At 42.3% G+C, this 14423-nt stretch overlaps 2 protein-coding genes across 6 annotated transcripts in view; both read right to left on the bottom strand.

The window, feature by feature from the left end:
* Nucleotides 1-11793, bottom strand: part of kif13a (kinesin family member 13A) — a 39556-nt gene extending 27763 nt beyond the window's left edge. For all 5 annotated transcript variants that reach the window (XM_006801381.3, XM_006801379.3, XM_035912306.2 and 2 more), the window contains exons 1-3: nucleotides 11445-11793; nucleotides 11128-11218; nucleotides 751-763 (exon numbers count right to left, since the gene is read on the bottom strand). In XM_006801381.3, coding sequence (XP_006801444.2) covers nucleotides 751-763; nucleotides 11128-11218; nucleotides 11445-11499 — 159 coding nt within the window. In that variant the 5' untranslated portion in view covers nucleotides 11500-11793. The remainder of the gene's footprint in view (nucleotides 1-750; nucleotides 764-11127; nucleotides 11219-11444) is intronic.
* A 303-nt stretch (nucleotides 11794-12096) lies between these two features.
* On the bottom strand, nucleotides 12097-14330 carry LOC102792303 (E3 ubiquitin-protein ligase NHLRC1-like). Its single transcript, XM_006801482.3, has one exon. It carries the CDS (start codon nucleotides 14133-14135, stop codon nucleotides 12891-12893), a length of 1245 nt encoding a protein of 414 aa, XP_006801545.1. The 5' UTR covers nucleotides 14136-14330; the 3' UTR covers nucleotides 12097-12890.
* Between the last annotated feature and the right edge of the window lie 93 nt (nucleotides 14331-14423).

Below are 14423 nucleotides of genomic sequence, written 5' to 3' on the forward strand. Positions count from 1 at the left end.
TGACTGCACCACAAATTGTTCTAGACTGGACAATTACTATTAATCAGCAGTGCAAATAATGATGCAGCTGAGGCGCACAAAGCCCTTTTTGTCATTTCTAGTATGAAAACTGTCCGAATGTGATTGGACTGCAGCGTCTGTTTCCCCAGTAGACGGCAGGGAGAATTTGAGTGGCACTATAGCTTAGCAGACAACCACGTGCTTGTCTAGCTGAAAGGTATTATAGGGTAGCTCGGGTTCACAGGCCCCAGAGACCATGCACACCCGTGGCCCGGACTAGTGCTCCCCTTGGTCCAGCCAGGGGCTGACTGTACTGAGCACAAAGCCCGTCCCTGGTGTGTGAAACATCTCTGAGCTAGTCACCAGCGTGTTGTCAAGGGGGGAAGTGGGGGTGCACTCCAACAATGCAGCTTTGAATGTGCGCACACACTGCCCCAGTGTCCGCGCTCATCCCTCTCTCATTGTAGCGCCTTTGTGGGTGTTCACGAGATCTTAGAGCGCTGACACATTCACACGGACATCTATCCGGCTCCTGCTGACCAACCAAACTACTAAAACACCCTCAGTCATGTCCCTAGAAACAGCAGTGGACTGAACTGTGCAGGATGTCTCTCAGCTTCTCAGGGGAGAAGCGCTGCTTGTCCCGCATCCTGCTACTGAACGATCTGTGAAGTCACTATAAATGGAATTCAGCTCTGTTGATGTCAGCAGGTTGTTTTGTAGAAAAAGAAACAGATAAAACATACATACCTTAGGTTGTTTCCTGGTGAGATTGAGGGGAATAGTAGGAACCCAGCAGATGAACCAAAAACAGAGAAAAACACAGAGAAATGAACATAGTTAGCAAACAATTTCACAGTCAGAACTTGATATCCACAGTGCTCTGAAAAAAACAAACAAACGTGTAACCTCAGCTCTTTCTTTGAAATTCCTTCTTTGACTTCTTTCACTCCTTCTGTCATTTTCTCACTCACTCATTCATTTCCACATTGTTGCTTTTCCTGGTGGGAGCTGGTGCTGTGATTGGGTTCATAATTGGGCCAGTGGAGTGTGAGGAAGGGAAGAGATTTAGGATTCAATGTCCCACTGACTCTGCTGAATAAATAGCTCTTATGCCTGTGGACTTAACACAGAGGCCAGCTTGGGGAAGCTGCACTGTGCATTACAAGCTCCCGGAACTAAGGACAAAAGTGTAGCATATATGGTTCTAACATATGCAGGATTATTCTCTTAATTGGACCAGTCCTCATCTTACAGTAAGGTACAGCCTCTACGGTGTGTGGTTAATTAAGACATGCATGCTCCACAATCCAGTCCTTCAAGATTCAGCAGATAACTCCTGCAGAAGTCTTCTGGCACAGACACAAAGGTGGGCATCACCTTCACACAGTAACCAATACAAAGCAGAAGCTTTGGGAAGACTGAAACACTGCACCAATGTTTCTCACACAAACTGAGCTGAGTCACCAACAACGGCAGGGCCATGGAGTGCTCAGCATCCATTTAAAAATAGCCTCTGTTTTTTAATTTTTGTTTTCAGAATAATAAAAAATCAAGGGGAATAGATAAAGTATTAACTGTGTTTTAGCTCTTACGACAGAAGAGTGTGGTTGAAGAACAAAAAGCAAGAGGGCCTCATCTGGGTTCATACCCTGTATCTAAATCTGGGCCACTGACAACACTGAGACTTGGTCTTAATCAAAGCACACAGAGACTGCAGCGGGCAGTTCCCCTCCACCGGCCAGTCGCTCCATACTGCAGCGCAAAGAGGGGACTCCCAGGAAGCGCTACAGTATGACATATGCAGGCTATGTGGGTCTCCAGACTAGAGGGACTACAGATAAAGTCTTAATGCATGCTAAACTGAAAGGCAAAATTTAAATTAAAAAAACATGGCAGAGATATAAAGATGGAGTACTGATGAAGAACAAAAGGAGAAAATTGAGGAGGAGTGGAAAGAGAGAGCCATAGACACACACTTGATGATGAAAAGATGAAAGACTCGCTGTTTTTGAAGGAGTGCACTCCACAGCAGAATCTCCACATCTGCAGCATAAACTAAGCAGCAGTAACAGGGGCTGCTGCAGTGGTTTGGCGGCTCATGCTCACTGTGTCATCTACTGTATGTACAGTTAATGTATCCAGTTACGGTATGCTGGGAATGCTGAACAAGACAATAGGAGGAACTGTTCCCAACTGGCTATATTTAGGATTTTATAGAGTTCCTACTTCCTTGTCAAAATCTCACAAGACATTCATTTAATTCCAAACAGCTGACTTCATTTTAGCCTCCTATTCAAAACGAGTCCCTAACCTCCGACCCTATCACAGCCAAGACCTCCTTCTCAGTAAGTTAAAACACACTATCCTCCAGTTCTCCCCCTTTGCTTTGAAAATACTCTCTAACTGAAAGCTGTCTTCCCTGACATTGATCTCACAACATATGAAGTCACATTTGGATGTGTAAATACTTCTAATGATGCTTCTTACACAGAAAAAAAAATTATTTTTCAGGCTATAGTTGTCAAATGTAGTAGTTTATATTACAACACTCAAGCATGAAGCCCACAGGCAGTCTGCTAAATAATCAGCATGGATGTCAAGTTATGTCTTGAGGGCTTATTAAAGACTATGCTGTGGTTGGACAATACGAATGTGCGACACGCATGTATGGCACAGAAGTGCCAGGTGGTATCAGGTTATTATCCCCTCAGAGGCATATGCACTAAGCCACTGCAGCCTCAGCAGGGCATGAATGAAATCTAAAGCCCTTTTCAGACATGGCAAATATAACATTTCTGCCTTCGTCAGTTTGACTTAGTGCATTCTGTCTTTCAGATATAGTCCACTTTTGCATCATCCAGACACACCCATGGCAGTGTGCACACAATATTTGCAATCAAAGCAAAAAGACTTTTTTTTTGCACTTGTGGCAACAAGCAGTAACTCTGGTGATGCGCAACCACACTTTTGAATATTAAGTTCTCTCCACTATTAAGAGCAGGGTCTCTCCCTGCATGCATGCTGCATGGTGGTGCTGCGCAGGCTGACCGCACCCTTCACACACAGGCTTGGCAAGAGAGCGAGAGAAAATGAATCATAAAGAACTCTATTAACCTAAATGCAAACATGAGGTAGTTAGATGAAATTATTATTGTGTGCATGCTTTTGCTGTTTAGGTCACTCTCTGATGAGCCGAGCAACTCACAAAATGAGCGACAATGTGACGTGTTATGTATTGGAGGCCAAACAATTCAAAGGCCTGACCCGCCGTTGTTGTGAGCAGGGTGCTCAATCTGACATACTGCAAAGCTGACATCCTCATGTACCACAGCACATGCATTAGGGACTTAAAAATCCTGTCAGGATGGGTAAAGTGTGTCTCTGTGCTTCCTTTTAGGGGAACGCTTAGGTTCCTGCAACTCCAGCTACCTGATGCCAAAGCACCCATGTATGACTAACTTGGCCAAAGGGAGGAAACTGGCCTCTCACACTGCTATGACTCTCCTCCTGCACGTGGTGTGAGATAGATTAGAGGAGAAAATATCCTCGTTTCTAGTTTGGAAAGGGTCTGACAGATTTTTGTGGCCCTTTCAGCTTAAATCCATGGGTGTGGTAAAAACGAAGGTATAAAAAGTGGAAAATCAGCACTGGAATCTCCCCCGCTGTGGTTATGGAGCAAGATTAAGGCCACTGGGTTATTGTGCCACTGAAAAATGCACTCTTCTAAACCAGCAGACAACACATCAGATTAATGTACTGTATTATCCACCCACTGAAGCAGAGATCTACTCTAAAAAATTACACTGCATTACATTCTATGCCCACACGCTCACACAATTATTAGACAAAATAATGAGTTTTTATTGTATCATTTAATACAGTAGTTTCTAACAGTATATATGCTACTTGCCATTATTTACTGAGATTCCTCAGCAGCCTTTCAAAGACTTTATGATGACATAATCCTGCTCTACAAATGGAGTATGGAAGAGGTCCCCCCATTAAGACTGCACAGCATTCATCCCCTCTGCACATACTCTCGCATACACATAACATATTTTGCTGCCGCTCCCACATGCATATTCGAATTCCTCCTCTTGATCTATGGTTGAAACATCACTCCCCCATAACACACACACATACATACAACCTTTTCACCTTAATTTAACCACACATATGACCTTTTCCCCGGTAAGCTTCTGACATGCTTCAAGACAATTAGATTTCAGCAAGCTCTAGAGCCAAACACGATTTTCAGACTGTGTGCGTTTAAGTGTTAGGTTAACATTTCAAACTGCCTGCCAGTAAGTTTAGAACCGAACATGCCTGTCCCCGCTCAAAGCAGAGGTCATCTTGCTGCATAGACACCAAGCAGAGTTACAGTAGAGGGGTGCTGGGGATGGGTGCTGGTGGGTGGGGGGGTTCCCCATGTATCACCCAGCCTTCATGCATAACTGACCACACTGTCAGGAAAAATGAGTACAATCCAAAATAAAAAATGACAAATAACTGTTAAGAGCTTTACATGGTGGACAAAAACATTTCCAAGGCAGCACTGAAGGAAGATAATTTGTTAATGAGAAAACCAGATTTAAGCTACTGAGACGACTAATTCATATCATACAAGCTCAGACTTTGTCAGCTAAATATGCAACATCTTGGTCAGTGTTGGACCCTTTAACAGGACCGCAACTCAAATTCTCTACTGCAAATGAAAGCCTTGCATTTAAAACGCTTCCTAAGAAAAGCATAGACTTATCAGCTATGTGCACATTAATATTTTGTCATGTATGTGAAAGCAGCTTTTTGCTGTTTTAGCAGCTGAGGTGAAGCGACTATTACAGTTTGACACTGTAGTGCACTGGTCCCCACAGCATAAAGTTTATAAGGTACAGACTGAAAAACTGGAGATTTTGGTCCATATTTACATGACAGCATCTCACAGATTTGTCAGCTGCACGTTCACAATGCAAGTCTTTGGTTCCACCAGATCACAAAGGTGCTGTATTGCACTGAGATCTGGTGACTGTGGAAACAATATGAATAGAGTGAAGTGTCATGTTCAAGAAACTAATCTAGCATTAACGAGGTATTTTCATTTTTTTGGACCACTCTCTAAACCCTAGAAATGGTTGTGTGGGGAAAATCCCAGTAGGGCAACCATTTCTGAAATAATCAGACCAGTCTGTCTAGCACTGGCAGCAATGCCATATTCAATGTCACGAAGTCCCCTTCCTACCCCATTTTGATGCCCAGGTTGAACTTCAGCATGTCGTCTTGACCGTATGTATGACCCTAAATGCACAGAGTTTCTGCTGTCTGATTGGCTGATTACGTGAGGCTTTTTTGTGAAATAGTGTTATTTCAGTATGCACAGCCATTTAAATTACACCATTAAAGCTCTAAGGCCAAAAAAGTGGTGACAATTCTGTTACTGTAAACTGCAAATTGATCAGTAACACCTGCACACTGTTTTGTAAAGCAGTAATATTGACAGGTATTAAAAAATTAAAATACTGAATGCACTAAATTATCATTTTTTAAAAAGCCTAAAACAAAGGAGTCCTTGCATCATTGTTCTAAAAGCTAAAATTAGTCTGAAAATATTTGGAATGAGCGGCTGGAGACTATCATATCACTCATGAAGTCATCAACATAACTTCAGGACTTTTTCTGTATCTTGAAACTGCTGTTGCTAAGTGACGGTGGTAAACATGGAGGGCGAGTCAACCAACCAGCCTCATGAGTCAAAGTTGGAGTATGAAAGGCGAATTTACGATCTCCAAAACAACCCTTAATGAAGAGCACTGTCACCAGCAGCACACGTGATGCTCATACCAACTGCTGTGTGGTACCTCGAGGTTTCCATAACAAATGTTAACAGCAACATATGATGCAGGCAGGGTCTAATTTGATCCTCTCTGGCATTTCTGACAACAATGTGACAAGGTGGGTCACCAGGCTACATGTGTGTGTGCTAAAACACAGACCACATCTACTCTTAAATCCAGTAAGTTCCAAACAAGCCAGAAAAGAAGTGCAATTCATCAATTAGTTCGGTACAGTACTGAGCAAATGAAGAGAAAAGGAAGTGACACATTTACTACCGGGACACACCTCTCATGAACCCCATCTGCCTGCTGGATGTCACTTAGCTGAATAGATCTGGCATATGCCGGGCGAGGATAATAACAAAAGCCAGAGTGAGAATGTTTAAGAAGTACAAATCACATCATTAATGTCATGAATTGGAGGCAGAAATGTAATTTTAACAGAGTTATGGGCTTGAATGGTTCCACTTCCACAGATCGAGACCAAAAGCAAGTCCACAATAAAACACTACCTCATTATGAAAGCAAACAGAATATAACAAGCAGGCTCAAAAACTTCAAAAAGGCCTAATCTCAGAGAATCACGCCAGGAACAAAAACCAGAATAATTATAGAAGAAAAAGTGTTTGAGAGTGAATTTTCACAAATACTGCCTGTAGAATTAGAGGCCACATGTGAGATTAATGAGGCACAGGCCTGACAAAGCGGGAAGGCACCATCTTTTCTCAATTCCGGATCAAGATGTAAACAATGTCCCACCCTCTAAACAAACGGGGAGCAGTCCTCAAGGGAATGTAATTGTTATATCAGCGTGCTCCTAGCACTTTCTCCTAATAGCAAAGAAAGCAGCCTTAAAGTGAAAATCTGTGCTGATAGTGTGCAACTAACTGTGAGAACAAGATTTTAGTGTTGATTACTGGCACATGAGAAGCACCAGTGAAAAAACAAAGAGAGCATTCCTGAGGTCGGCCAGTGGACAAAGCAGCATTGTCATTTAGTAAAGGCTTGTTTTGGAAATCTGGATGACACTTGGTGATGTGCAACGAAGAGAAAATGTGACCAAGGCTCTAAAAAACAGTGCACTGTCATGTCTACTCAACACCTTAGTGCAGAAAGCCCAGTGTCTTTATTAGCTGTGTTTTAGTGGGGGTTAGCAAACAAATAAAGTTCTTGGATGCTAAAAAGCATTAGTAAAACATAGGATGATTACATTTAAAGGAGACATTTGAGATTCTGGAAAAGTTTGATGAGATTTTGATGAAAAGACTGCTAGTAAACTTCACGTCTATATGGTAAATATTAAAAAAATATGTTAAGCCTAGCTTAGCATGAAGGCTAAAAGCAGCTAGCTAATGCTACATAAAGGTAAATTCGTTTTTAAATATATTATGTTTTGTTAATTACTGTGTGCAGCTTGTAATACAGGGTATGATATGCTGGGAGGATGGAGAGGAATCCCTCACCTACTACATAAACTGCTTTTTGTTTTGTGTTTTATCTAAATAAAAATGTATTTCACCTTCTGATTTTTAGCACTGCATCGTGAAACAGTCTATAAGGCAAACAACAATGAAATCAGAAACTGACTTTCACTTTCAGCACTCCTGATGGGAGATGACACAGCAAACATGGAGGTGATCTGGATCCCATTCTGTTTCAGCTTTTTATTCTTCCACCTTCACACCAATGCTGCTTCAACATGTAAACTGCAGCTAATTAAATAACAGAGAAATGAAACTGATTCAGAGTTGAATCTGAGGCCCATCAGGCGGCAAAACACATTACAGAGTATTTCATTATATTAATAGGAATTACATTTAATCCAGTTAAATTATTTATATGGAAGTATTACAGGTGTTGGTTGATTTGGTTTTTAATTATTATTAATTGCAAAGACAGCAGGGGTTGCATAAATCTTCTCAGAACAACATTTTAAAGTTGAGTTCCTTATTTCAAAAAAATGAACATTTAAGAAAAATAGAGAAATCAAGACATTCGGGACCAAATGACTCATCTTTCTGAACATATTTAAAAGAATGTATTTGTTCATGAAATTTCAGAAGAAGCAGCGGGTTTTTTAGCTGAAGCTGCACTCCACACTGCACAGATTACATATTCAAGTAAGCAAGATAACACTAGTAAGTGCAGATAAACCCAATTGAGCTCTTGTGACCATCGGAGATAAGAAGAGATTAGATGTGAAATTGCAAGCTTGGGGACAGACATTATCAGATAAAGACATGCTTCCACTAATCATCTTGAAATGCAGGACTGCAGAGCAAGAGTGACATGGGGGATGAGAAGCCCCAAAAAGTTGCATATTCGACAGGACAAAGACAAATGCCTTCTGAAAAAAAATGACCACAAGGAAGACAAAAGGCAGCACCTCCATGTGACATAAAACAGACTCCATTGCGTCTGTCTAAAAAGTGATTGTGGTTAGCTTTTGTCTTTTCCAATAACTGTGCATCTGAACAAGACAAGCAAGAGATTTACATAAAGCAGATTTTCCAACACAACATGACCTTGTATTCAGTTGCTGCACGTTGACGGACATGCTGGGACTTGATAGATGTAATATGGCTCTATTGTGTGAGTCGAAGGGAGTTTTTTGGTCATATTGCTCAGGCACTCATCCCCTGTGCAGACAGCAGCCTCAGGTATTTCTCTGCCTGTCCACCCCCACCCTGATTGTGACAGACTGTCACATGAAAACTAAACCTTTCCCAGATTCCTGTTTCAAATATGCCATTTGTGCCAGCTTAGCAAGCAGACGAAAGACGAACCTTAGGAAATTTAACCTCTAGCCCTGAAGTCATAGCCCACGTTTCATTTGCAAACCACTGAGCTTACTCTTCATTTCTCAGGGAAACAGGAGAGTGGGGTGGGAGTCACGAGTGTAGCCATAATGTTCTGTGGTGCAGAGGCTTCAAACGAAATCCTTTCTTTAAATTCTTTACATGAGTCACGTTTTTAGAGGTGTTGTCCAAACTGATAAACTCATTCACTCGATTCCACCTCCCAAAAAGACATCATTTCTGTATTTCATCAGACTGAAGCAATATTTAAAAATTTTAGGCACTGAGCAAAACCGCTGAGGCAAAAAGAGTCTCACTGAGATCCAGATGTTGTCATCTTTTTCCATTTATAAAGCCTGAATTTCAAAATATACAGCCAAAGATATAAACAAAATACCTATTAAAGTCTACATTAAAAATATCTGTTACTGCTTATCCCATTCTAGGGCTGTGCCTCATCATTCCCATGAGAGAGAAAAAGTTCCCAGGATCTTGGTCAGCCATATTTGGTATGCTAATACCCACTCAATCTGACACATTCCCAACACACAGGAACAGGTGTCTTCAAAACAAGGCAAAGTCTTAGCGATCAGGGTATCCTCTTTTGTGGCTCCACAAGCAGCAAAAGGGGAAAATTATATAGTTTGTGAAAACTGTGGCAGCCTAAGCACAGAGACCCAAAACACACACACAGCACTAGTGCTGAAATGTTAACAAGTAATTATATGCCTGGACTGCACTATAGAATAGCGATGAGACATAATAAAACCAAAGCGAGTCAGAGCACAGAAGGTCGTGGCTGATGTGCAGCTAGACAACAAACCCTCTCAAGATCTAATAAGGTGAATTCAGGGGAAGTTGAAAACATTTAACTGAGCTTCCATGAAAGGAATCTCTGTATAACTGATACAGCATCTAATCAGATATGGAAACGCACGCTGGATGAAAATGTGAAATGTGTTTGTGTCTCACCCATCAACATGGCAACTGGGAGGAGTTGAAACATCCAGACTCGGAGACGAATATGATGCACGTATCTGCATCTCGGCTACTGTCGCTCCTCTGACCGCTCGCTCACAGCAGCTTTTTGTTCAGCTCTCCCGTTCCACATGTGTTAGCTGTGAGCGGGATTTGTTTAACTGTCTGGAAAGCAGCCACTGTATGGTAATTTCTGTTGTGATAATTGCCTTAAGTACAGGTTAATGTGCGTGTACCCGAGCTGCTGGGCGAGTGAGCTTAACGCTGTTTGACGCTGACTGCGAGTTACTTGAAAACTTTAACAAGGCTGGGTGCAGGCCATGAGAAAAGCCTTGACTGGAGGCAGTTGCCTCCTATGACTTCATATTCAGCAGTCACACTGTGGCTCGAAGAGTTGTTTGTTCACTTTAACTAATCAGTAAGGACATTACACAAATTATAAATATGCTGTGTGTGGGTGTGGGTGTGTGGGGGGGAGGGGGGGGGGCAACAAAGAACCTTGGATTGCGTTCAGACTGAGCATCCTTTTAGCTTTATTTGCGCCTGCTGGTAATCAGGTCAGCTGTCTAACCATGTGTGACAAGAGAGAAAGCAAACCAAGCGCAAAAAAAACAAAAAAACAGCAGAAAATCCTCCAACCATGATGGGAGGAAATATTACATCTCTGACTATTGCTAACAGGCATGAAATTTATGAGCATACACTCATCGTTGGCCTATATTCTGTGTGGCTTCAGACTTGTCCTCAGTACAGTATGAAATCATGTCAGAACACAGCACAAAGTTTTAATGACCTTCAGAGTGCATGGACAGTGTGAAATGTTAAAGGATGCTTAGCTTTCTTAGAAGCTTTTCTTTACTCTTAGATAAAATGCACAGCCCATTGTGTCTTTAAAAACCATCAGTGTGATCCAACATGTCTTTGAACGCAACATGACAAATTACCTCTGAAGATTTACAGTGGCACCCCGAGGCCAGACATTTATCTGCTCAGCCTTGTACATGTCTTCATATCAAAGAGGCTCAACCTCCTCTCCTGGCTTTGAAAACCCCAAATCAGCCATGCAAAATACCAAGGTAGTGTTATTATCCTGAGATGATTACTCTTGGAAAGTTCGCATGAATTACATAACATAATATCATATTGCAAGCAGGTGGGTGACAGACACCATGTCCTCTGCTGCAGCAGCAGCAGCAGTAGCGTTGCGTTTGCACATATTTTATTTGACTAAATTCTCCTTTGAATTAAAGATAAAGTGTTTATAAGTGCTCTTGCTTTAGTGTATTTTCAGACACTGCTGCAGGAGGTCACTGTGTGTACAGTTATTTGCTAATTTTGAATGCTTTTGTAACCATATTACAACCAGGGTGGGTTACAGACATTTCCAAAACACTCATGACTACAGCAAAATCTTAAGGCGCCCTAACGCAAAAGATGGCCACTGCACAATATTTCTGTAAATAACTTAGTGCACAAATATTCATTTAAACTCTTGACAGTATGTGAGTTTTGTTTACCTGTTCTCTCCTTTTGCATTGGAGGGCGGTGGGTGCAGAACAGTTTGGTTGTCCTCCATGTCCACGACACATTTTGTATTCAGTTCAATTTCTGCAGAGAAAAGTTTGTTTGGAAAGTGAAGCAGAATGCGGGGGTGTGAAGAATAAAATCGGAGTTACTTTGGCCTTCTTTAAACTATTCTCAAGTCTGACTTCAGGCTCACAACTCAAACTGAAAGCAGCAATGGCGAAGAAACCAAAAGTTTATGGTAATGTGGCACGAAGCCAAGGAGACAGAAAAGGAGTCTGCAAGCAGAAATCGTCGTTATAACACTTACCCCTGCGGTTCATGGGCCGAACTCTCACTGCAACTTTTACCTTTGTATCCGACATTTTCGTCCACTTTTCACTCCCACCCTGTCTATTCGCCCAGCTATCAACGCAGAGTCTCCGACAAGAAAGCCGGGCTTTTTGCCAGAAAAAAGGGCAAAAGAATCTAGCTAAACAATCCCAAAAGAGTCCGATCCTCGATGAGAAGTGATGGGAAAGCGTTCATTTTTGTCTTAGTATCCATCCGGGTTCGCTTCTTGTGCAAATCCAGCACTCAGCTCCAGCCCCAGACAGCATCCCCACCGCCATCTTCCACTGGGAGCACGACTGCTATCCTCTGGCAGACTGGAGAGGCTGTGCCAAAGAGGGGGAAAGGATTTACGCACCCCGCCGGCGCATCGGCGCATTGGGGGAAACCAATGAACGAGAAATGTGAGCGTGTGTGACAAGTTAGTTCACATGCATCAGTGAGCATTGAGAGGCAGTGCGGAGCTAGGAGTCAAGTTAAACAGTTGTTATCAAATATGATTTTTGGCTACGACTTATTGGCGCTTAGTTCTCTCACACATACACACTGAATTGTTTAATTATTTGCATTTTTGGTAAGCAAGAAAAGGGGTCAAAAATTTACAGTTATATAACTTTATTATAAGGTTTAGCAGAATCATTTTTTGACCCACCACCTCACTTCTGTTGACGTAAAGCCTAAAAATAATGTCTGTTTTTCACTCTTATATCCCCAAGCTGCCAAATCTAACCGTTACATTAGCATTTATTCTGGGCTGTTTTGAATTTCTTTTTAAAGTTTAAGTTTTGCCATTTGTGAATCACCTTAAAGTTTTGCATTAAAAAGCTCTTTTATGTGATATAATCTAAATTAAAAAGTCTTCTGTTATACACGGGAAAAAAATAAACATATAATCTGTAGTTGTGGCATATAACGTTTGTACAATCTATGTATGGTCTCACTGTCTGCTGTTAGCAGCTGGACCTTTATTTCTCAGATAGTTTCAATTGGCATCATTTTTCAAAAGCCTTGGATCAGTTCAGAGACTGAGAATCATCACATTGCTATATTACACCGTCATTAAATAACACAACATCATTGTCAACAACTGCTACAACATTAACACAATAACAGACATAATTTCATTCCTGACGTCCTGCTGAAAATGGTTTCATCATATACAACCTTTTGTTTTATTATTATTTTTGACACTTTCAAAGTAACACAATGACATTTTTACACTCTATCTATAGTAAAACTTGACTTGTAAACTAGTCACAGAAGGCAACTCAAACAAAAAAAAAATTAATACAACCTCTCATCACTTCATCCTGTGATAAGCTACATTTCACTTCACTTTATTTAATTTGTCTCACTTGAACAGCTACTTTGGGATTGTTCATATCAGGCGTGGCGTTCGACAGAGATGGAGATCTAATTGTGATTGTCACAGTGATGTCACAGGTCCAGCATCAGATTTGGGAGAGTAAATCTTCACTGTATGGTCGCCACTGTCCAGTGTAATGAGAAGGTTGTTCAGTAGCCCTAATCCAACAGGGCGAATAAGATGGTCTCCCACAAGAGGAGTACGGACTGGGCCACTCTGGAGCTTCCCTAAGCTCCAAATCATCCCCTGGTCTGAGTCAATCACAATTAGATCTCCATCTCTGTCAAACGCCACGCCTGAGATGCTGAGCCTCACTGTGGACTGCAGAGTCAGGCTAAAAGTGTCTGTCTGGTAAAGGAGGTGGAACTCTTTTGTAAACACCCTGAGCCTTCTGTGTTGGTGTCTCTCCGTTGGATTGGTGACATCAGTTAGATGCTCTGTCACTGCAGTGTTCCCATTCACGCAACAATAGGCCACCGCTTTAGGGCACTCAAGGTCTGAAATGGTTGTTTGATGCTCTAGAATGACGCTGTGACTATAGTCCACCCTCACCTTGGAGAGGGTGCCGGCCTCAACATCAGAGACCAGGATGTGTCCACAACTGTCAGTGTCCACGCCCCAGGGCATCTGGAAGGAATCTTTGATTGTCAACACGTGATTCCCCCTGGATGTGAACACTTTTACAGCTTTATCACCTGCATCAGTCACAACCACGTGACCAGCTGGGGTCACTGCCACGTCCACTGGGTAACAGATGTCCCCACTGGCGGCTCCTTTTCGCCCAAAGCTGTGCAGCTTCTTTCCCTGTAGATTGAACACCACCACTCTCTTTTCTCCATCATGGACCACAACTATTGTTCCTGAGGACCCCAAAACAGCTATTCCAGTTGGGTTGATAAGAGTCCCCCACCCACCAAATGCAGTACGCAGGAGAAGAGTTGTGCACGTCAGAGCTGTGGGAAAGATAAAACCAGCTTTTGCTCTACACGGAGGAGCAGACGGTGAGGGACTTTGAGACAACAGAAGATCCTTTAGGTCACTAAGAACCTGGCAGTGGGAGGTGCTGTCAACACTGCATAACTGTCGACAGAAAGGGCACTCCAGCTTCCTCAGGAGAGGGTGGGACAAAGCTGTGATGCATTCCAGACAGAGTACATGGCCACAGGAAAGGTTCTGCGGTCTGTGCTCCCTTTGCTGAGAGCTAAACGTCTCGAAGCAGACTTTGCACTCCAGAAGGTTGATCTGTATCTCTCTGATTATCCCCTCTGGACTGAGGCAGCCACGATGTTGGAGACTCTTTGCCATGACTGAAATATCCTGTTCTTTAAACCCTGTGGGATGGTTCAGTCAGCTGATGCAGGCAGCAGCAAATTCAGGAAACCAAAATAGAACGCGTGCCAATTTACGTGGTGAAATAGAGAATCATGGAGAGAGGCATATGAAGCACAATTTTGTGTAAGCACTCGTGCCGTGGGCTTTTAGGCCTCAACTGTCACGTGGTATTTTGCACATAACTAAGGCTCTCTGCTGCCCTCCTTTGGAACAGTCACAGAACCCAAATTGCAGATATCACAGATTAAATTCAGTGACAAA

Source organism: Neolamprologus brichardi, chromosome 11 (assembly GCF_056152115.1).
Source record: "Neolamprologus brichardi isolate AB-2024 chromosome 11, ASM5615211v1, whole genome shotgun sequence".
NCBI classification, from domain to species: domain Eukaryota; kingdom Metazoa; phylum Chordata; class Actinopteri; order Cichliformes; family Cichlidae; genus Neolamprologus; species Neolamprologus brichardi.

Excerpts from the sequence above, each read along its gene's own strand:
- LOC102792303 (XM_006801482.3), bottom strand. The coding sequence starts at position 14,135 with ATGGCAAAGAGTCTCCAACATCGTGGCTGCCTCAGTCCAGAGGGGATA.